Raw genomic sequence first — 23,007 nt, forward strand, 5'->3', positions numbered from 1 at the left:
GTCTTCAATTTACTTATTTTAATAGTTAACTGCTGAGTAAATTGTGCTCTGCTAATGAGTTCTCAGAGATATTTGGAAATTTGACAGTTGGAAAAGGCAGAAATATTGAGGAGAATTAAACTGTAATAGTAGAACTATGGGTTATGAGGTTGATAATTCGGGGACTGCTCCTATGTCAAAGGCCTATCTTGTTCTTGTGGACTTATTTATGTTCTTAGATGGGAATGATTATATAGGAAAACTTCCTTTGATTTTTGACTCAGAGGCACAAAGCACATCCTGTAATATAATAGTTGGCTATATCCTCTATTGTAGTTGATATGAGTTCTTCTCCCAGAAGCAAACTTGCATCCAAGTCATTTTTTTCTTGAAGATATCACCCAATGGCATTACCAAGGAATGACTTATCACCAGATATCCCAAAGATATATGAAGACAACATGTTGCTATACAAAGAGAACTTTGTTACAAGTCAATTAGTCTACACTTCCAGTCAGAAGGCAGAGCTGGCACAGCATAGTGGTACACGCAGAAACTCAGGAGGCTGAGGCAAGAGGATCATGAGTTCAAAGCCAGTCTCGGCAACTTAGTGGGGCCCTAAGCAATTTAGGGAGACTCCATCACAAAATAAAAAATAAAAAGGACTGGGACATGGCTCAGTGGCTAAGCACTCCTGGGTTCAATCCCTGGTACAAAAAAAAAAGGCAGCCCTGAACCCCTCATGTAGCATTCTAGAGCAACTGTTGATAACATTACAAGCAGCTCAGACTTGAGACTCAGTCTACAAAGTTATTAATGTAAAACTCTTGGGCAGAATTACTTGGTCATGCTTCTTCTCTGTTCATGGGATTTTGGAGCTTGAATAGTCTTAGAAATCATTTTTTTCTAGCCCTACCATGTTATATATGAAGATTCTAAGGACCACAGAGAACAGGTCACCTGCCACATTCCCTTAGGTACTGAGTACGGGGCAGCCAGATGTGTGTTCCTTCTGCTCACAACCCTTCTGTCTTCCAAATGAAGGTGACTAGGATAATAAGTCCCTTGAATAATCTGGTTCAACCTCCCTGTCCACTGCTAAGTAGGAGAGCAACTTCATAACTCATTGTTACTCCATTAACATTCTGTGTGGGAAACAGTGAACCGTGGAATTAGAGAGACCAGTTAACAGGTAGTCACAACAGTGGTGTGAAAGCTAACGTGACTCAAACATAGCTGGGACAGTGGATGGCAGGAAAAATTGGACAGATTTGAAAGAGCAAATCTGATGAACGAGCAAATCAAAAGAACTTTCTGATAAATCTTTTGTGGTAGATGAATAAAAGGAAAGAAGCAAAGACAATGCTCAGGTTTCTGGCTTGGGCAACTGAGGATGAGGAAGATAAGATGGGATAGAAGGCTGTAGTGGAGTGGGTGGTGAAAGTTCTCTGGGTGTTTCAGAGAGAACAATCTGTTTGACCGAAGGCATGACGTATGTGGGAAGAGGAACAACTTTTATCCCTTCTCAGAATTCCATGAGGAGTGAGAGATTTCCCTTAACCACTCAGGCCTTTGGACACACGCCTTGCTTCTCCCCTAGGAGGTAGATGAGTTGCTTGATTAGGGGGCTTCAGGAGAATGCACAGCCCAGCCCCTTCTTTTCTTTTTCTTCAGATGTCAGGCTGTCCACAAGAAGCTTGCTTTCTGCTTTGTTCTACAATGCTGTACTTTTCAAAAATATGGGCTACTTATGTGGGGAGGACTATGGGCATCCAGCTTTGTCTATAGCCTGGGAAGGTAGATTCATCTAATTCTGGAATTGAATATTATAAATGTCTGTAAATATGAGCCCATACTCCAGTATCTGCTTTATAAGTTATAAACGCAGTATCCTGGTGTCACATAAACATTCTACTGTGGTTTGAACATGTTCCCCAAAAGTTCTTATGTTGAAAACAACCCCAAATTCATATGTTAATGGTACTTGGAGGTGGGGCCTTTAGGAGATAGTTAGGATTTGATCAAGTCATGAGGGCAGGCCCCTATGATGGCATTAGTGGCTTTATAAGAAGACAGACCTGAGCTAGCACACCTGCTCTATCTCACCATATGACACTCCCCATGTCATGATGTGGCAAGAAGGCCCTCAACAGATTCTTCTACCATGCTGCTGGACTTCCTAGCCCGTGAAACTTTGAGCTAAATACATCTGTATTGTTTCTAAATTATCTAGTTTCAAGTATTTTGTGATAGTAACAGAAAATGGACTACAACACATTACTCTTCTGTCTTATTTCTCAATTCAGTTGTATCAGGAAGGGGGAAAAGTGAAGTTATACATTAGTTCCTCTTGAAGCCCAAGAGTAGGGGAGATAGCAGGAGGAACACAGAATCTTAACTGACACTATGGCCTATGGCCTCAGGAAAAGGTCCAAACTTCTCAGTACTTGCTTCCTAATCTATAAAAGGGAAAGGATAACACCCACTTCACCTTTCTCTCCATATAATTAGAAAGATCACATGAGATAATTCTACACAAATGCCAGGCACAAAGTAATACTCAAATATAGGAAGCATTACTTTTAGTTTCAAAAAGCACTAGCTAAAGAATTAATAGATGAAATTTCTACAAAGACAATAGAAATAGTATTTCTATTATAACAGTAATAATTATTATATGACTTATTTTATTTTATTTAAGTTTTCCTATTTTGAATGTTGAAAAACTGATTTATTTTTAAACATTTATAGAGAATTTGAGAATTAGAAGTGCCTTCATAATGAACAGATTTCTTTATCAAAGAAGGAAACAAATACCCTCCATAAACCTGGGGTGATTAAAAAAAAAATACACTTCTACGCACACGCCCAAGTCCAGGGATTGCATTCTGCTAGAAATAATGAAGAAAGGTACAGTTGTTAAGGTTGCAAGCACTTCTCAGTCAAGAGAAAATGTCAACTTTCAGAAACAGCTACCCAGCATCTAAAGTTTGGTAGGCTTTCCCTTTGATGAATTGTCACAGAAGGGTAGCAGCAAGTTCTGTGGCTAAATTTTACAAATGAACAAGCAAGTTTTTGAGCTTTAAAACATTGATAGAGAAGAACTATAATAATAGACGTGATTAAATCCCACATGCTTCCTGGTGGATTCAGGAAGATGGAAAATATTTCTTTTTGTGTACAAAAGGAAAAAATAAATAAAAGCCCCTGCAGGGGACATTCACCACCAGGAACTTTAGGTTACCAGAGACAAGACCTCAAACAATCAATGAGCCTGAGAATTACTGGCATGGTGGCTTCTATGTTGCTGTTGCTAAGAGTTCCTGGTGGGTACCAGGCTAAGAGATATACTAAAGAAAGAATATTTATCATTGTTCTCATTTTAATAAAAGCCCGGATGTTGTATACAAGTGTTTAAATACCAATTTCCCTGTCACTTGTTCTACTTAGAATGTTCTTGAGGGGCAAGGTCCTTTTTATATTACAGGGCATTGACCCACAGGAAATAAATTACAATCAAGGGCCACATGGGTAACAGTTTAAAATGTAATTAAACTCTGTGTATTTAAAACGAAAAACAAATATTTCATGTATCTGATTTTAAAATTGAAAAGAATACAATCACAGGCCACATGGCAGTGAAAACGAAACCTAGTTGTTTTCTGAGGGAGGCCTATGAGATTTTAAATTTGAATTTTAAAATTAAAAACTGGAAATGAAATCTTACTTTCATGGAATATTGGTTTTATATTAAAGTCAGACAGGGCAAGAAGATGAGGAAAAGAGAAAAGGGAATGAGGGGAAAGACAGAAAAGATGCAGGATAGGAGGGGAGGAAGAGTAGGACAGGGAGAGGCGCCAAAGGGGAGTGGAGGAGGGAGGGGAAGCCATTACCAGAATAGAACAGGTGTGGGATGTCAGCAAAGTAGAAAGGGAAAGCACAGCACCAAAGAAGCAGAGGGAGAAGAGGCACTGCGGTAAGACAAAGGAAAAGGGGAGAACTCTGGAGCATGCTAGGCAAATGTCTTGTGGAGGCTCTGCTCTTGTGGAGGCTCTGGGTTTGAAACATCACCTGGTGTGATCGGTATCTTTGGATACACTATTTAGCTGTTTAACGAAACTGGTCACTGGTGATTTTAGAAGTGCATACTTCTCACAGGTGATGTAGAAATTCTAAATAAAATACTTCGAGACCAAAAGAGAATCGGACAATCTTGGAGAATGCTTCCTGGAAACAAGCACAGCCTGGAGAAACATAAATACCTTTGGAGGAAAGTGGGGGTAGTGGCAGCAGCAGAGCGTCTGCTATCATCAAGGCTCGATACTGGGCTCTCTGTATGCATGAATCCACCTTAAGTTTCCACTCCACATCAGAGAGCTCCCAGCCTGACCTTTTATACTCCCCAGCGAATCATTTTGCCTTGCCTAAAAGATAGCACCGCTGTCATTTGAATAAACATGAAAAGCAGAATATGCCTCCTTTGTTCCAACATTGCTGTTAACTACATTACTGTTTTCCCAAATCCCCAGCCCAGTTATATGAGAGTCTAGCTGATTCCTCCCTCTCCTGCTGTCATCCTCCCTGAGAATTTCTCTTGTCTTCTGGTAAAAGACGAATTGCTTGGTTCCCTGCTTTGTCTCTTTAACATTCACAACCTGGAAAATGATCCATACATGATCCCATAACCATAACCCCCTACTTAAGAGAAAATGAAAAGACCCTTGGACTATAAGAGGCCTAGCACAAGACTATTAGCTAAACCCCTAGTTCTGCCTTCACCTTAGAACCTAGTACAGCACTGGTACTTAAGCTACTACCCCTGTAACCAAATTCTCAATTATATTCCTTTTCTGCATGTATCCATATAACATATTTTATTCATTTATTTATTTGGTACTGGAGATTGAACCCAGGAGCACTTTACCAATAAGCTACATCCCCAGTCCTTTTTACTTTTATTTTGAGACAGGGTATCATTAAATTGCTGAGGGTCTCACTAAATTGCCAAGGATGACTTCAAACTTACAATCCTCCTGCCTCAGCCTCCCAAGTCACTGGGATTATAAACGTGTGCCATTATACGAAGCTAATACAAAGAATTTCCTGAATACTAACCTATCATGTGCTAGGTGCTATGCCACACTGAGTGCTTACAGCAAAGAAAGCTACATACCCTTCGGAGCTCACTGTTCAATGGAAAGACAGATGAGACAAAATTTAAAGGACCAAAAGTAGAATAAATAAGAATAGTATGGTTAAAGTACTATGGGAATAAGTAGAAAAAAAAAAAATGAGCTTCTGTTCCTACTATTCTTTCTTACAATTAAGGTCACAGTACAAGCCCCACCCCAGGCTGCCTTATTGAACCTATATCCAATGCAGTCAGACAGGGCCCCATGCTAAATAGGGACCCCCCACCTTGAAGTTTAATGCTTTACAGTCATTGTCTTGAAACACATACTAATTTTATTTTTTATTTTGTGCTTTGAATATTAAGTTTGATGGGGAATGCCTCAAGGGTTCACATACAGTTCAGCCTCCTAATGGGTTCCCAGCCTCTGGCTCCCCACTCTGACCCCATGACCCCTGCCTCCTTCTACTCAGGACTGCAACAGGATCAGGTTGACAGAGAGACCTGAGTTCCACTGTTGGCCTCCATCCCCAGCAGGGGTCTGGGTCTGGGTCAGGAGTCCTTCAGTGCTTTAGACAAAGGTCAAGCCCTGTTTTCCCCACTCCAGGCTGGCAGCACACTGGCACGTTCAGTATTAGACTCTACAGGGGCTCTTTCCCACCCTGTTCCAGAGGGTGGAACAAGCTCATTTTGGCACAGAGGCCGCAATGTCTTTGGGGACTGTCCATCTATCATGTGTTGGGGGACTGACCTAAGGGTAATGTCTGGGGGAAAAGGAGACTGACTTCCTGGTCCCCAACATTCATTTTCCCTCCATGCCACAAATTATGTGTCCAGGTCAGATCCCAACCCTCAACCTTGTAACCCTCAGACCCTTAAGCTTAAAGGTAATAATCTCCTTAGCAAATTTCCTAACTCCTGAGTCCTAGTCTCCATTGCATTCTCGACAATGTGGGGAAAGGCAAGATTCTTTTCCTACAGATGCTTTTTCCTAGAGAAACTGGGTTATGCTCTTTCTTTCCTGTCCTTGGACATCAAAGCTCCAGTCTCCTTTTTAGCCAATGGACTCCAGGACTTGCACCAGTGGCCTCTGGGTTCTCAGACCTTCAATCTCAGACTGACATTTATGCCATCAGCCTCCCTCATTCTGAGGCCCTAGGATTTGAACTAAACCATACTATCAGTATCCCAGGGTCTATGTCTGCACACAGTCTGTAATGGGACACTACTTCAGCCTCCATTACTGCATGAACCAGTTCTCCTAATATATCCCCTTTCATTCATCTATCTATCTATCTTTCTATCTGTTATGATTTAAATACGATGTTTCCCCCAAAAGCACAGGTGGGAGACAATGCAAGGTTTAGAGGTGAAATGATGAGGTTATGAGAGCCTAAACCTAATCAGTTGCCTTAACCCACTTGAATGAATTAACTAGATAACTAAAGGCAGGTAGGGTATGGCTGGAAGAGGTGGGATACTGGGGTATGACTTTGAAGTATATATTTTGTCCTTGATGAGCTGAGTTTAGTTTCTTTCTGCTTCCTGATTGTCAAGTCCTGAGTCTCCTTCCTTGGCTACACACTTCCACCATGATATTCTGCCTCATCTCAGGCCCAAGTTATGAAGTTGACCATTTATGAACTGAGACCTCTGAAACCATAAGCCCCAAATAAACTTTTCCTCTTCTAAAATTGTTCTTATCAAGTTTTTTAGTCCTAGCAATGAAAAAGCAGACTAAAACATTATCTAATTATCCTGTTGGTTCTGTCTCTCTGGAGAACCCTAATATACACCCTAACTTACAAAATGGCCTTATCAGTGGATGTAGTCTTGAGACAAAATAAAGACTGTAATAGAGGATTTTACTCTTATTCTAACATGATTTATCAGATTAAATATGATTTACTAGTTACCAGATACTGTGGCAGCTGCTAAGTTAGCATTCAAGAAAGAGGGTCAGGTCAACAGTGAAGAGTAAAGACAGGAAGTAGGCTGAAAATAAATTTAAGTTTACTCACTAGTGAGAAAGCATATCTATTTCATAATATACCTTAACATTTTTCCACATCATTTTGCATTAAATTATTTCCATACGGGACTGGGATTGGAGCTCAGTGGTAGAGCACTTGGCTAGCATGTGTGAGGCACTAGGTTTGATCCTCAGCACCACATAAAAATAAATAATTAAAATAAAGGTATAAAAATGATTTCCATATAATTCTACATTAAATTATACAGTCTCACAGATTGCTACAATAAATTATTAACATTGTTATATTACTACATATGTTTTTGGTTCTGTTTCTTTAGAGGCTATATCTAAGGAATAAAATTGGGTCTTTCTTCAACAGAGATCCAAGATCTTAAATATGAAACATTCTTATGGTGATAGTGAATCCTCTTTTCCCAGTTGACCTTTTTGTTCTCTAATTTAACATAGTAGAATCTCAGTTTGGCTATTTTCAAGGTGGAAAATATTTTCCTGCCCTTTGTATTTTAAATGACTAGGCACTGCCTGACTGCCAGTTCCTTTCTGTCTAGCCACAGCAGGCATAAGTAAAAAGGAGGGATCAAATCAGAAGCTGTTCTTCTTGTTTCTCCATTTTAAAAAGGAATCACAAAAGAGAGGGGAGAGATGCCTCAGTTCCCAGCTGTGTTTTCAACCTCCTCTCCAGAGTTCTACGCTCCTCTCCCTGCAGGGTTAACATGGCCTGGTACATTCACCGCCAAGGGCTGCTCTCCTCCTTGCTTCTCTGCAGCATAATCTCAGGGTTAGGATCAAAAGAAGATGTCATGGCTGTACTGGGCTTTCAAAGTCAGTGCTCAAAGGAAAGGAAGTGAGAGAAGAATCTGATCCTAGTCTCACATACCTGAAGACAAAAAAGAGAAAAGGAAAAGGAAGTAGCCAGTCCTAACACCTGCATTGAATACACACAGTCCTCTGGAAACAGGAGGCCAACAGGGAAACATCTATACTTTGTGAACTGGCCACTAGAGAGAGGGGTTTTTAGTTTCACCTTTATAGAGAAACTTATGCAGAAAGAAATAAAAATCTAGAAAGGTTTCCTTAGCAACTCTGGGATAATTTTTTCCTTCAATGTCCCAAGCTTGTAGTTCTTAATTCCATTACAGCTGTTATTAAACTTTAAATATGTAATCATGCACATTAAGTTGCCAAAAACCCATATAAACTGTTAGCTCATTAAACTGTGCACAGGCATTTAAATGAGAAAGGAATATCATCTAATTTGTTTAATTGAAAAAGTAAAGCTTAAAACATTGTGGCAATCCAATACAATAGTACAGACAGTAAAAATACAAGAATAATAATCCATAGTCTTAAAAGTAATAAACAAACAACAAAAAGTCTATCTTTGATTTAATGAATGGTCAACACATTTAAAGTAAAATTGTGTCATGGATTCTACCTAGACTTACAAATTATTGGATGTTGGTTATAAGAACTGAGACTCAGATTTCATCTACCCTTTAATGTGAGCTACCAGACTTTATTTATTTTATAAGTGCTTGATCCAAAAACTGTCATTTTAAAAACTCCTTAGGAATTAAACAATAATACTATAAATGACCAATCTGGGTGTTTTATATGGGGATTTATAGCATAGAAACCCAACATATACTTTTGGAATTACATATAATTCTAGAAAATAAACACATTGATCAATTATAAAAAAGAATTCAACTTACTTTTGTTTGTCAAACGCAAAATGTGTATATGACCAGTAAATACTCACAGTCTCATGTTTCATTTAAAGCATCTGATTACTTCATATTTTAAAATAATCATTATCTGTATATAAGGCATCATGTGTGTTTGGTACCGTGTTAAAACATATCCAGGATTTGCTTTAACCAGATTCAGAAATGACTTTCATGAAAGAATTTTCTATTAATGCACCCCAGAAACAGGAGGCACATCATGCCACACGTGGCCGCCTAGGAAAGGATCAGGGTCAGTCAGTTGGCAGAAGAACCTAGGGTACAGCCTGGCCCAGAGCCTGCACTGTCATTCTTAAGAGCAAGAGTGGGCAAGGCAGGGAATGTAGGCTGAGTAACTTAGGATTTGCTAGTCTGAATAATTTCAGTGGGTTCTGGGCCATAGGGGTGCCCCCCCCCCCATTTTCTGGTACCTGGCCCTGGGATGATTTCAGGCAGGGGGAATATTGGTTTGGCATGTGAATGTTTGATAAAAGGATTAGTTAGGGGTGTGGGCTCTAGATTGATTCATTTGTGTATCAAAGGCACCCTGGAATGAGAGTCCTTTGCTATCTCTAGGAGTTAGCTAACCCTGGGAGGGATGGCCTCTTCAGGATTGAGGTCCAATATGCCAGAATATCAAGAAAACAAAATAGGGCTGGAATTGTGGCTCAGTGGTAGAGCGCTTGCCTAGCATGTGAGAAGTACTGGATTTGATTCTCAGTACCACATGCAAATAAATAAATAAAGGTTCATCAACAACTAACGAAAAATTTAAAAAACAAAAGAAAACAGAAAATAAGAAAATATATTCAATTCTATATGTATACATATATATATATACATGCATATATGTACACATACATATATCATCAATACTACCACATTTCAGATCAAGTTTCCTTTCATGTGCAAGGTCCTTTCCAGAACCAGTCCCTGTGAAATTTGGACTGTATACTTTAAAACATTAATAACACCTTACATTTTTTATTTTATTCTTTTGAAAATGCTTTTCTTTTATCTCATGAAAATGTAGTGAATAGATTTAATGATTAGATCCTTACAAAACACCATAAAGTAGACACATCCTGACATATTATCTGTTACAGCTGAAAAAACTAAGACAGAACTGAGAATAAAATCCAAGAATCCTGATTTAAATCTATAGCACGTTCTATTACATTGTGATATCTTTTACAGCAACATTATTAGTAACCCCAGACTTCAATTGTCAAATAAATTAGCTTAATCAGATTGTGCAAGGGGAAATTTCCATAAACTACCAGTCATCTCTTTAGGTGTGTTTGGCCCGGGTTGCCATCAATGGAGTTTCTTCAGGGATACAGAGTATCAAGAATAAACAGAATTATTGGGAAAGAATTAGGCAGTGAAATATCATTATAGCATTTCTGAATTTGTTTCAATGGGTTTAGGTCACCATTTTCTATATACTGATGAAATTCAGCTTCAATTCAAATAAAGCTATTCCTACCTGAGTTGGTCTCTACACACACACATCCCTAGTGAATAAACTCATGTGTACAACTGTGCTGAATAGTCCCCCATTTTACTGTCCTGAGGCACTTGCCACCTTTCACTGTCATTCTGTACCAAGAAGCTGACTCTTGGGAATGGCTGCACCAGGCTCCCATTGTCCCCTTGGTCTCCAGGTGGGTTCAGTCAGTGAGTGAATTGGCAGGAGGGGGAGGCATGAGGAGGACAATGTTGGCCTCCTCTTCACCAGGTCATGGTTTGCCAGTGGCTGAGTTCCTCTCCCCCAGGCCATAGTTCTGGTTTGGCAGCCCCTCTCCCACAGCTGTTGTTCTCTCTCTCTGGGTCTGGCAGTTGCATCCTCCTCTTTAGAGCTAGGAGTGGCAGTTTGGGATGTGGGAAGAGGAGATTTAGCAACCAACCCAATTTACTGGAGCCAACTATAGTAACAAAAGGGAAAGAGATGGTATTTTAGTCAGTTTTACTGCTGCGACTAAAAGACCCAATCAGAACAAATGTAGAGGAGGAAAGGTTTATTTAGGGGTTCCAGGTTTCAGAGGTCTTAGTTCATAAGTGACTGGCTCTATTCCTCAGGGCTCAAGGTGAAGCAGGACATCTTGGTGAAAGACTGTGGCAGAGGGAACCAGCTCACATGATAATCAGGAAGAAGAGAGAGAGAGATTCCACTCTCCAGATACAAAATATATACCCCATAGCCATGCCCCCATTGAACCACTTCCTCCAGGCATACCCCACCTGCCTCCAATTCCCGTGTAGTTAATCCCACTAGGGATTAATTAACTGATTAGGTTAAGATTATGACCCAATCATTTCTCTTCCAAACCTTCTTGCTGTTTCACACACGAGTTTTGGGGGACACCTCACATCCAAGCCATAGCAGATGGCTTTTACTTGGCAATGGGACATAGACATCTCATAATTACAACCTAGGAAGAGTAGATTATAAATACAACCATTTTATAAGTTTCAATTTTAATGAGACCTTTTGAGAACATGTGTAGCATAAGATTTGTAATCAATTGTAATCAATAAACAATCTACTTGAAAATTCCTGAAAAATAAATAATTATAAAGTTGGTCAATATAATCTCTCACATCTATAAAGATTTGTAAAGAAAAAAATCCTAGCATTTTCAAGGTCATATGTTATAAGGGGTGCCTTACCTTCAAGAAGTTGTACCATCTGAATGAGGTAATAAGAAAACTAGAAAATTCAGCAATCCAAAGTAGTCATACTCCGCCCTATGCCTTCCCTAGAAGTTGGTAGCACGCTGTTGTTAGTTGTTAGTATTTGGTTAGAGTTAGTCTGCTCTCTGTATAAAATGATCTTCACATGGAATGAAATAAAAGAAAAAAATTGAACATCCTGAACCCCCAAAAAAGCAAAGGAGGTTAGAAGTAATGCAATTAATGTGGAGACTTTATTAATGTAGACAAGTAGTTCAGATAATTCACCAATTATCTGGACTTCATAAGGCCCAGTTTTTTAAAAAATTTTTCAAAATTAGGACCAAAGTTTAAAATACGTGTTCAGGGGATGAATTTCCAGACTAATCTGTATATATCCTGTAAGTAGGCTGAGCTTTCTACAAATGAACTGCCTGACAAAAGTGGTAATTTCTCAGTTGAATAGAAAACCTTATATTAAGCCCTATAGGATCTACTGCAGCATATGCGAAGTGAGGAAGTCATGATTTAGATATTAAAGAGTTCACAGATGAGACATTTTAAAAGACAAGTACCCAGTCATAATACTGAGAAAATAGTGAATTCATTACGGAAGTTCAAAGGAAGGAGAGAGAATGTCTAGTTTGGGTGGACTGGGATAGGAAACAGTAAGTCTTACAGAGGTGGGTCTTTCAAGGGTGAAAGGAGTTAGACCTGCAGAAAGGATAAAGCAAAGGGACAGACACAAGTGTGCATGAAATAACTGATGGTCAGGAGAGGCCACAAGGGAGTAGCAGTATAAAGGCTCTGCATTCCACAGATCTCAGCTTGAACACCAGCTCCCTCACTTACCGGCTGAATTACTTTTGAACGAATTACTTCATGCCTCCAAGTCTCAATATCTCCTTCTATAAAATGGGGGGGGGGGCGTTGTTGTATGGATTAAAAGGAAAAAATGCTAGCTAATGAGCTAAGGCCTGGCTCATGATTAAACCACAGAGTGTACCATTACCTTATGTCAGCATGTTGTTTTGCTTTGTTTTTGATAGGTCACTGTAAAGAGGCTTCTCACAGGATCCCTATATTTTTCATTCAGGTGAAAATTATTTCTTATTCTAAATGTGTAATAATCTAAAGCTGAATTTTATGATAGGAAACATCATGTATTATTAATATGTGGAACCACTGTTCAGTTGAGACCAACCAATTAATAAGAAAGCCTGGGAATTATAGAAGGTACAAATGTCTTTAATGCCAAGAAACCTTCTTTACTATTTTAATCCTAAAACTAAATAAATAACTTTAGCCTCAGTGCCTATAAATATTCAGGAACCAAAGTTTCTCCTAAAATATTAGAAACCCAATCCACTCTCTTATGATTATACTGCCTTTTTGTGATTCAGATTCCACTTTCCAAAAGAATGTGGTTATATTGCAAAATACCACCCTTAAAATAAGTGACTTAAGGAGCAATAGTGTGCCTTTAAGGATCTTGTTAACTTTTCTATAAAACAACTCCCAGCTATTTCAGAGGACAACTTCATGTGACTCCTCAACACTATATTACACATGAGACACTAGCTTCCAAATTAAGCCTGTCTTGTAAATAAACAGGTGACCCAAACCTCAAGAACCAAAACAAATTGGTCAGATTAGTAAACATTTAGTTTATGGGTTGGGGAAAAAGAAGTTAACCTTAGATTACCTCTCCATGCTTCTGTAGGAACTGTACTTCTCTGTAATCTATCCTCATGTGCAAAACAGCAAATGCAATTTGTCATTGTGTTTATCATGATCATGTGTCTGTCAGGAAGAGGGGCTGAAATAGCAAATGTTTCCTGCTGCATGCACAAAATCAATTTTGGTCCTGGGCTAGTGAACTTGCCTGTGGGCTTGAGGGAATTTTTAAAACACTGTGTGCAAAGTTGAAATAAGATTTCACGAAACTCCTTTATAATATAAGTGTTGGAGTAGGATCAAATTCTACCTTCTTGAGCAAATTTTAGTGATTCAATCACTGGACTGTAGACCAAATCTGTCAGCACATCTAATCAGTGATGGAAAAACTTTCACCGAGTTTTCTAGATGCTTAACATTAATTCCTTCTGAGGCTAACATGTTACATATGGTTATTTCAGTGGAGATTATTCTGAAATGAGATGAAAAATGAAATTCAATGAACTATTATTTATTATTATATATTAGTTAATACACATAATAAACATGTCTGCATAGTATAATGTATTATTAAATATAATTTAATGTATAATATTTTGTTTTATTTTCCATATCAAGGACAAGCAATCAGCTCTCCCTTCTTACATCATGAGAAGGCAGAGGAGATTTAGATGAGCAAAACTGGAGAAAAAGTAGTCCTGCAAAGAAAGATACAAAACACAGAAATAGAGAAACACTATCCAGGCATTGAAAATGGCACATAATTTAATTAGGATGGAGCTGAGGCTATGTGACAGACCATAGTAGACACTGGGCTGGAATAAAATTGAACTTCTCCACCTTACACTCAACATGACTCAGAATCAGGACCAGCTTCATGAACATGTGACCAGTGCAGCTAAGGGGTGGGAGGGGGTGGATACTGCTTGAGGATTAATGCTACCCTGTATGACATTCTTTTTTATTATAACGTCATTTTGTTTACTTATTTATTTATTTATTTAGGTGGTACTGAGGATCAAACCCAGTACCTCACATGTGCTAGGCAAGCACTCAACCATTGAGCCACAACCCGGGCTCAATGTGTGACATTCTTTGTTAATTTTAATCTTTGAACTTGTGCTTTGCAAGCAAAGTCCAATGGGGCAATGGAGTATGGACCTGGAGCTTGGAGCTTTGGGACATGTAGTCTCCTCTCCTACTGCCTGCCCAAGACCCATTGTTGGCCACCAGATCCCTGCTCCCTGGTGTCTTAGGCCCTATCCAGCCTACCCCATCTCACTGCTTGCCTGAGATAGGAGCAGCGACCAGGTCATATTAGTCAGGAGACAGATCCAAGTCCCATGTCTGCCATTGCCTTTTGTTCTTAGATAAGGTCTGGGTGGGTGCATGGGGAGAGTCAGGTGCATGCCCCATGTCATTTCAGGGCAAGGTTGTGATCATCTCCACCCAGAGCTGGCAGTACTGGGGCACATTCAGCAGCAACTTTCATCCATCTTCAATCCAGATACTGAGAATTTCCTGGCCTGGAAGTTGCAATCCCTTAGAATTCCCTGTATGGAAATTGCAGTGGTATGGAGAACAAAATATTGGGAAGGGGAGATTGACTCCTCTAGGCCCAGCTGGAGTCCTACTTTACCATTTTGCTCTAAGTTTCACAAATTACAGAGCTGTTCCTGCTTAGAATTTCTTCCCTTTAACCCAGCTTCTCTTCCTGTCTTTTGATAAAGGCATTACCCTTCTCCATATTTCCCAGGCTTAGACTCTCTGAGTCATCATTGACTTTCCTCCCTCCTAGCCCAAATCCACACCTGCAGGGCATCTCCTCTCTGTCCCCTGCTACCCATTCCCTCTGTTGCTGCTTTAGTTCAGTTGTTTATTATGGCTCCACCAGACCATCATAATAGACTCTTAATTATTTTCAAACTTCAAGCCTTTCCCTGTTCAATTCATTCAGTCACTGCCACCAAGTTATTCAAAATACCAGTATGATCATGTTAATACATGTTAATATGTGTTTAAAGCCTCCTAACTGTTAGTCAGGTGCTCAAGGTTCTTCCTTCTTTTGCCTTCATCTTATTTTTCATATTCATGCTATGATGTATGCAATACTTTGGCCAAATTAAAACACTCACTGTCTCCTATACATATTTTGTGCTTGCTCATCACTGGGTCTGCTGAAGCCATTTTGCAGTACTTGGATCACATCCCCTCAATTCACAACCATCTCCAGCTAGGAAACCTAACCTATTTTACAGCTCAAATGGAACCTCTTCCATAAAGTCTTCCATCATCAGCTCTGTCACATTCTTCTCACTCCACTCTTCAGCTCACTCCACTCTTCTTCAAGAGGAATACCATTGAGTTTTCCATTTGAGTACAGCTCGATGTTGGCTGTTTGTGTAGAGCATATGGCCCTCAACTGTAAGCACGTGGGGGACAGGAAGCATGTTCTCTCACCTTTGTACATCCCAAGCTCCTTACTCAGGGAGGAGTATAATAGTCTTTTAGTGCCTGTTTGCTGGATTTGATGAATAAATGAATCTGTTATGTAAACAGATCAGGTCTTCTGAAAGCCTAGCACACCTGGAACTCTTCTGCGTCATCCTCTTTCCTCTACTCAGTTCACCTAACAAAACATTCTCCTGCTTTTCAGACCCAAGCCCATTCAACACCTGTATCATTATTATCAACACTAACACAAATTCATCTCACACTTTTTATTAATGATTAAAGTGCTATATTCTGGATGTTTAGAATAATCTCAAAGAGAACACCTGTTACTTGAGTGCTCTTATTTTGAACCTCTTGAGGGCAATTTATTCATTACTATATTAAAGTGGGCTGTTTAATAACTTATAACTGTCAGGGAAAAAAGTAAATTGCAGTCACTGTGATCATACTGGGTACCTAAAATGAATTTATTTTTCCTCTTGCAATTCTTTATTTTCCTCTTAATTTCAACTCTGTTTTTTAGGACTATTTAATAAAACATAATGAGATGAACAGAGGGAGGATTCTGCTGCCAAAGTTTTATTCACCTTTAGTATTTCTTTAAACATTCTACTCTTGACTTTAGAATGCCACACTTATTGTCACAATTTCTTAAGTGTCTTCAGTGCCTTTCTCTTGCTCATATTATGAACATCCAATAATTTAGGTCACAAATCTAATTATCAGGGGATGAAATTTTGAAACTCTGCATGATACAAGTTCATTTTCTAAAGAAAAAAAGAATGCTAACTGAATTTGAGCAAGAAAATTTAAAAAAATATATTAGTTCATAAAGAATCTGGAAGGATGGTTATATTTTTACCTAGAAATTTCAAGATACTTACACATGATAAGAACTAAAACACATAATAGTAAGAAGTATATGCATTTGGAAAGTTGTCAATTTTCATTAAGAAAAATCTATTACAGCAGGAATAAAAAGAAGGAGGGAGCTGGGTGTACACCTGTTATTACAGCAGCTAGAGGTTGAGGCAGGAGGATCACAATTTCAAAGCCAACCTCAGCAACTTAGGGAGACCCTAAGCAACTCAGCCCAGTACTAAATTAAAGAGGTGGGGGGAGGAAGGGGGAAATGCTTGAACTGGAGAAGGACACAACATTAACATGACTCTGTAAAAAGTTCATATTGCATGACTTACTAAAAAGGACAGTGCAGAACTTTTGATAGGCTAGGATATGGTCAGATGATATCAATCAAGTTTAGGAGACTCTCAAGTAGATTGTGGAAGAATCACTTTTTCTATATGCCTTGTAAAACACTTAATTTAAGGTTGGAAGATGGCTCTGGGCAAGAGTTGGTCAAAATGTGCTGTGCTGAGTTCACAGCTCAGTCCTAGATAAGGAGGAAAACAACTGATAATGAGATAAAGAAAAAGAAAGCTAGCAAACTGGATATCATCATCTTCACTGTAAACTGTTAACCATTTTTTTTTGAGTAATTAAAATGTGCTAGGGACCATTTTAGGAGCTTTAATTCAGTATCTCATTTTATTTTCACAATAATAAGCTTTGCCAAGTAGGGGTTTTTATTTCCATTTTGCAGGTGGAGAAATTGAGACTCTGATATTTAAAGAAATTCTCCATAGTTCACACTAATGAGGATGGTAGTATATCAAGATAAATTTAAAAAAATATTTTTATCAAAGAAGAGTAGCACATGTAAAATTAAGAGTACATAAAAATGTATTCTGATTTTAAAAATATAAATGCATAATAGAAGTCAATGGAGAAAGAAAACAAACTTTCTAACTAGATAGAAAGGAAAACAATTCTAAAGAAGATCTCAAGCTCCCAGTTCATATAGCACCCTTTCCCCTACCTGCCTTATGCCAATCCTCTCAAGAATTCAGTCTTATTTATAGCCATCGTTACTCTCTTTCCCAATGTCAGCTTCCAAATATTAAAAGGTAACTTAGCTTTACCCGCTGTCTGCAGAGTAGGAGCAGAGCCCATAGGAAGCAACAGCTGCTGAAACCTGATTTTCTATGCCTATTACAACACCCATAACCACAATTCTAGGCAGCAGAAAGACAAGTTAACTTCTGAGGAGACCAAGAATCATGCTCTGGAAGAAAGGGCTGCATCTGAAAAGTCTTAAATAAAAGTTAGGAGCTGAAAGAGAATGTTAAGAAATAAAAACTGTAGAAATAAGAGAAAATCAATAAGGAATGAATAAGTAAAGATAATAAAAAGAAAAGACTGCAGTTCTGAGCTTTAACAAGTATCTTTCAATGAGAAAGGGATTTTTGTAGCCTAAGCACAAAAAGGATGTGGAAATAATAGCAAAGGAAAAAAGTTGTAATTGTTAAACTAATGTTTTATATAACCTTTGACATATCAATTATTAAATGCTTTTAATTCTTCCCATGACTTTCTAAGGTTGTAGGGAAATAGACACTTGTTGAAAATCATTAGTTAGTGGCTGGACCTAAGCCTATCAAAGTCTTCAAGAAAGATATAATGAATAATGCATCTAAAAAGCAACAAAAAGTTAACAAAAACGGTATTTTGATAAGCATCCCTTAATATTAAATGGTATGTTGACAGTCATCTGACAAAAATATGAGACTTAGAACAATCCAGCCAATTTTCTTTGTAAAATTATAAACTTTCAGATGAAGTAGAGGAAAATTTTACATTTAGTGTTCTTCTAACCACTTCTAGCATTCTGATCAACAGCAACCAAACACTGGAGAAACATGTATCTTCTATGGAACAAATGGAAGAAATAGTCATCAAATAATCATAAAACTTTCATAAACAAGGATAGGAACTTTCAATTTCTATGAACCCTGAAGACTTCTTATAGAAAGTGACACCTAGCTTCATCACAATCAGTGGATACTGAAGAAATTAGAACTGACTAGATCTCAGATTCAGCATCAAATATCAAGTTCAAATCATTGTGAAAATGAAAGGGCTAGAAAAACCAGATGAGTAGCATGTTGTTTTCTTTTCCATTTAAAACAAGCATGTTTACCTTGCTGATTGCCTTTGGAGCTACTAAAAAAATATATCAATTTTTTTTGTTTTAAACCCTGCTTGCTCAGTTCTGTCAAAAGCTGACTGCAGATAATACTGTATTCATGCCTAAAGATAACTAGTTCCTCTATTTGTTCAGTCTCTCTAAATTCAACAACAGAAACAATTAAAAGAGATGCTAGGAAGGGCCAAATGGGTCCGAGGCCCTTTCTTCTAACTTTCCCCATCTCTTCTTTTTTTTCCCCTTAATGTGGAAGTCATGCAAATATAAGCTAGGGAAGGGACTAGGAAAGTACTTAGGCACTTTTCTTCCTTTCCAACCTTGAAATAGAGAAAGAAAAAGCATCATAGTCCCCCAAACATCAGAAATACCAAAATACCCATTTTTTTTTTTTTTAGACTAACACTGGAACTCTGGGGTAGACTCCTTTTTTTTTTTTCCATCCTAGCAGTTCACAAATACATTCTAAAACCACATGCTGATATTCTTAAAGACAGAGCATTTCGACAGAGAAATACATGGTAATACGGGGCATTACATGAATTTCCCATCAGCCACCTTGTGTTAGAGAAAGACCACTACCTCGAAGATAATGTGGTAACATTCTAAGTAGCCTAAACTCAAAAGGGAATTCAAAGAGCAAGATTGAATCCTGAAGAATTTAAATGAATGTGTTACTGGATGCCCAAGGGTAATGGAAGGCTTGACTGCCAAACCAGTGGGGTTCAGGAAGGAAAGGACAAGGCAAAGTCCTACCTGGTAGGCATCAGGAATGTTGACCGTTTCTCCATGCTCCCCGACATAGCCAATGATGCCTTTGCCCCAGGGGACCTGCACCTCATTTGAGTTCTCTGTGCTGCTGCAGGGGAGCAGTGGGGTTCCTGCATGCACATCAAAGAATTTGGAGACCAAGCTCTTCTTGCCAGCAGCTGCCCCTTCCACTAGGAAGAGAGAACAGCGGTCAGCGTCCACCATGAGACAGACAAAGATGAGAATCTTGTAGCTTAGGCTGGTGAGGTCAAGGTCATTGGAGATATCCTTGACCAGTTCCAAGAAGAACTGACGCTCATTATGCTTTTTGAGGTGGCACTTGTAGTCGATGGCCGTTGGGGGATACTGAGGCAGATTCACCCTTGATTCCAGCAGGGCACTGAGAATGTGGGCTGTGGTGGGTGGCAGGGAGCTGGCCTTCCGGAGAAGTGCCCTCCGCCGCACACTGCTCAGGGGCTCCTGGGCCCGAGAGGTCACCTGTTCATCGTAGGTCCTGTTCACATGGATGGCCTTGGAGCGGGCAAAACTCTTCCTTAGCTCTTTCTGAGAAGCTCTCCGCTGTAGGCTCCCATTGCCCCGGTTGCCACTGGCCCAGCTGGGATTCAGGGGAACCCCACTACAGTCCCCACCACCAGGAGTAGACTGGCTGTTGGCAGAGCCATTTGGTCCAGTACTACAACCAACTGTGCTGCTGGCTGTGCAACCGGCCTGAGCCAAGCCGCTGGTGCCAGCCAGAGCAGGCCTTGGACCTGAAGCCCCCTGACCCTGGCTGTGTCTCTGCAGCCACTTCTCCACCATCTCCTGTTTCCCCTTCCGCATCAAGTAATCTTCAAACAACTCTGGGTGCCTATCCAGGAAAGTTTCCACCTCCCCGAAGTCCAGGCGGGAGGCTGTCATGATCCAGGCACCGCTTTGCCTCTCTACACTTGGACCCAACGTTTACCTGCCCGGAGGCCTCTAGCTGTTCCTGCACATGTTTCCCGCACCAGCGTTCCCAGCTCGGTACCACCTCCCCTGTCAGCCGGAGGTTGTTCCCCGCAGTGGAATCCCAGCTGGGAGATGCCCTGTCCTCCTTTGGCTCTGAGTGGTTGGCACCAACCCCACCCACACTCGGCGTGCTACTCCTGCTGCGCACAGGTGCCGGGCCCTGAGCGGCTGCCACGGCCACAGCTCCTGTCGCGGAAACTCGAGCTGCCGCTGCTGTCGCGCTGGCTGCTGCCGCCGCTCTGCCGCCGCTGTAACCGGCTGAGTGGACCACTGTGAAAGGGAGGTAGGGCAGGACACGCCCCTGAGTGAGGCACCGAGCCTGGAGGGAGGAGAGAAGGGGAGGAGGCGTCTGGGACGCCAGACCAGCCACAGTCCACGGCCCAGGATGCCAGGCGGTTCCTGGAAGAGTCCCTGGGCGGACAGAAGTCACTCCTGGGAAAGCGGCCGACTCCTGATTGGAACACGATTAGAAGTGGGGAAAGGCACCTATTTCCTTCCCCCTCCTTCCCTCCTTCCCTTCCCAGCTCTCTCATTCCCCGCCCCTTAATCCTTCGGTGCTTCTCGGAGGCCCCTGTGGCGCTCAGTGGGAACCCGAGTACGAAGAAGTGTTGATGTTTTGCAAGGCTCAGAACCCAGAAGCGGACTCCGCGGAAACGAGGATGCTCAGAGACAGATAGTTATTTTTCTGGGATGAGGCTGTGGACTGTGGTTCCCAGGATTCCTGAGACTGTCCAGCACCTTGTGGGTGTTCAGTAAATATTAACGGAACTGATTTTCCCCGAAATTAGCAAATGAAGTTTTCTATGTGAGAAATTCATGACTTTTACCAAACGCCCATGAATTTGGGAGGTGGGGGAGTTGAAAAGAGGTGTAATATACAAGTCACTTGGATTGGGGAGACCTGCCTAGCAGGGGCTTATAGCAAAGTGGACTTGAAGGGATTAGGGGTTTCTTTTCAGCCAGTTCTGAACACTGGACAGTTTCTCTTCCTTTCATGAATGACTTGTCATCTCCTTCTTTCTCCACTCAAACTCACAAGGCCACTAATGCTTTCTTTATTTTCAACATCCTGGAACTTAAGTGTAAAGATGTCTTCTTTGTGGGATTGTCGTTTGTCCTGCTCTGGGGATGCTTTGGATCTGCTAGTCAGGCTGAAAGTAATATTGTATTTCCCCTGGGTCTTTTCTAAATCTAATGGTTAATCTAGGTGTTAGTCAGGAAAAAGGAACAGGCTTATGATACTTTCTTGAAGCTCAGGGGTCCTCTTCTGTGGGAAACAAATGCAGGTGGAGAATGTGGGGCAGCAGGACAATCCAGAAATGCTCCTACAGAATGCCAGTGATGCAGGTAATAGAAAGAGCTGAGAGAGTCATGTCAAGACTTGCACAGGCTTAAAATCAGCACACTACAGTGATATAGCCACATTGATGTTTACAGCAGCTCAATTCACAATATCGAAGCTATGGAACCAAACTAGGTGCCCTTCAACAGATGCATGGATAAAGAAAATGTGGAATATATATACAACGGAATATTACTCAGCTATAAAAAAGAATAATTTTATGACTTTTGCTGCAAATGGATGGATCTGGAGACCATCATATGAAGTGAAATAATCCAATCTCCAAAAACCAAAGGTCTAATGTTCTCTTTTATTTACGGATGTTAACACACAACAAGGTGAGGGGAGGGAGGAATAGAAGTTTATTGGATTAGACAAAGGGGACTGAAGGGAAGCGAGGCAGGATAGGAATAGGAAAGAGAGTAGAATGAATCAAACATAACTTTCCTTGTTCATATTTGAATACACCACCAGTGAAATCCCACATCATGTTCAACCACAAGAATGGGATCCTAATTAGAATAAGTTATACTCCATGTTTTTATAATATGTCAAAATACACTCTACTGTCATGTATATCTAAAAAGAACAAAAATAATAATGAAATAAATGAATAATAAAGGAATAAATCAGTAACTCTGAGGGTCAGTACAGTAGCAAGCAGCCTGTGCTTTGCATTTTAAAATTCTAAAACCACATTATTTCCCATGTTATTAAATGTTCTTCTAAAACTTAACTTTCAGTGACTTTATTGTGTTTCATCCATATTATATTCTACATAAAATATACTCTTATTGTAATTTTTGATACCATAAATAATAAATGAAAATCCTTACACATCAAAAAAAAAAAAAAAAAAAAGACTTGCACAGGGCCTGAATAAGTGATTTCCCAGAGTAACACTTACTCCGAGAAGATGTCCTGAGAGCTCAGAAGACAAGGAGTATGGAACCCTTGACATGGGTTAATCAACCAAACATATTAATTCAGCCATCTCAATGGTTGTATAAGATGTGAGCTTATCCCATTTTAAAGATGGGAAAACTCTGAGAAGTTGAGTAACTTGACCCAAGGCACACAGAACTGGGATGTGGGTCTACCTAGTTTGGCTCCAGAGTGAAACACACTCATAGCCACATTATGAATTGTCTCCCACCTATGTCAGCTGAGTTCTATCTGTACCAGAATTTGTACCAGTAATGGGAATGCAGGGCTGAGACAGAA

General features: G+C 40.0%; 1 protein-coding gene across 1 annotated transcript in view; it reads right to left on the bottom strand.

The window, feature by feature from the left end:
* Nucleotides 1-20,351, bottom strand: part of Pde11a (phosphodiesterase 11A) — a 378,401-nt gene extending 358,050 nt beyond the window's left edge. The window contains exon 1 of the mRNA XM_047545134.1: nucleotides 19,440-20,351. Within this exon, the coding sequence (XP_047401090.1) occupies nucleotides 19,440-20,351 (912 nt within the window). The remainder of the gene's footprint in view (nucleotides 1-19,439) is intronic.
* Between the last annotated feature and the right edge of the window lie 2,656 nt (nucleotides 20,352-23,007).

The sequence above is a fragment of the Sciurus carolinensis genome, chromosome 3, assembly GCF_902686445.1.
Source record: "Sciurus carolinensis chromosome 3, mSciCar1.2, whole genome shotgun sequence".
In the NCBI taxonomy this organism is placed as follows: Eukaryota; Metazoa; Chordata; class Mammalia; order Rodentia; family Sciuridae; genus Sciurus; species Sciurus carolinensis.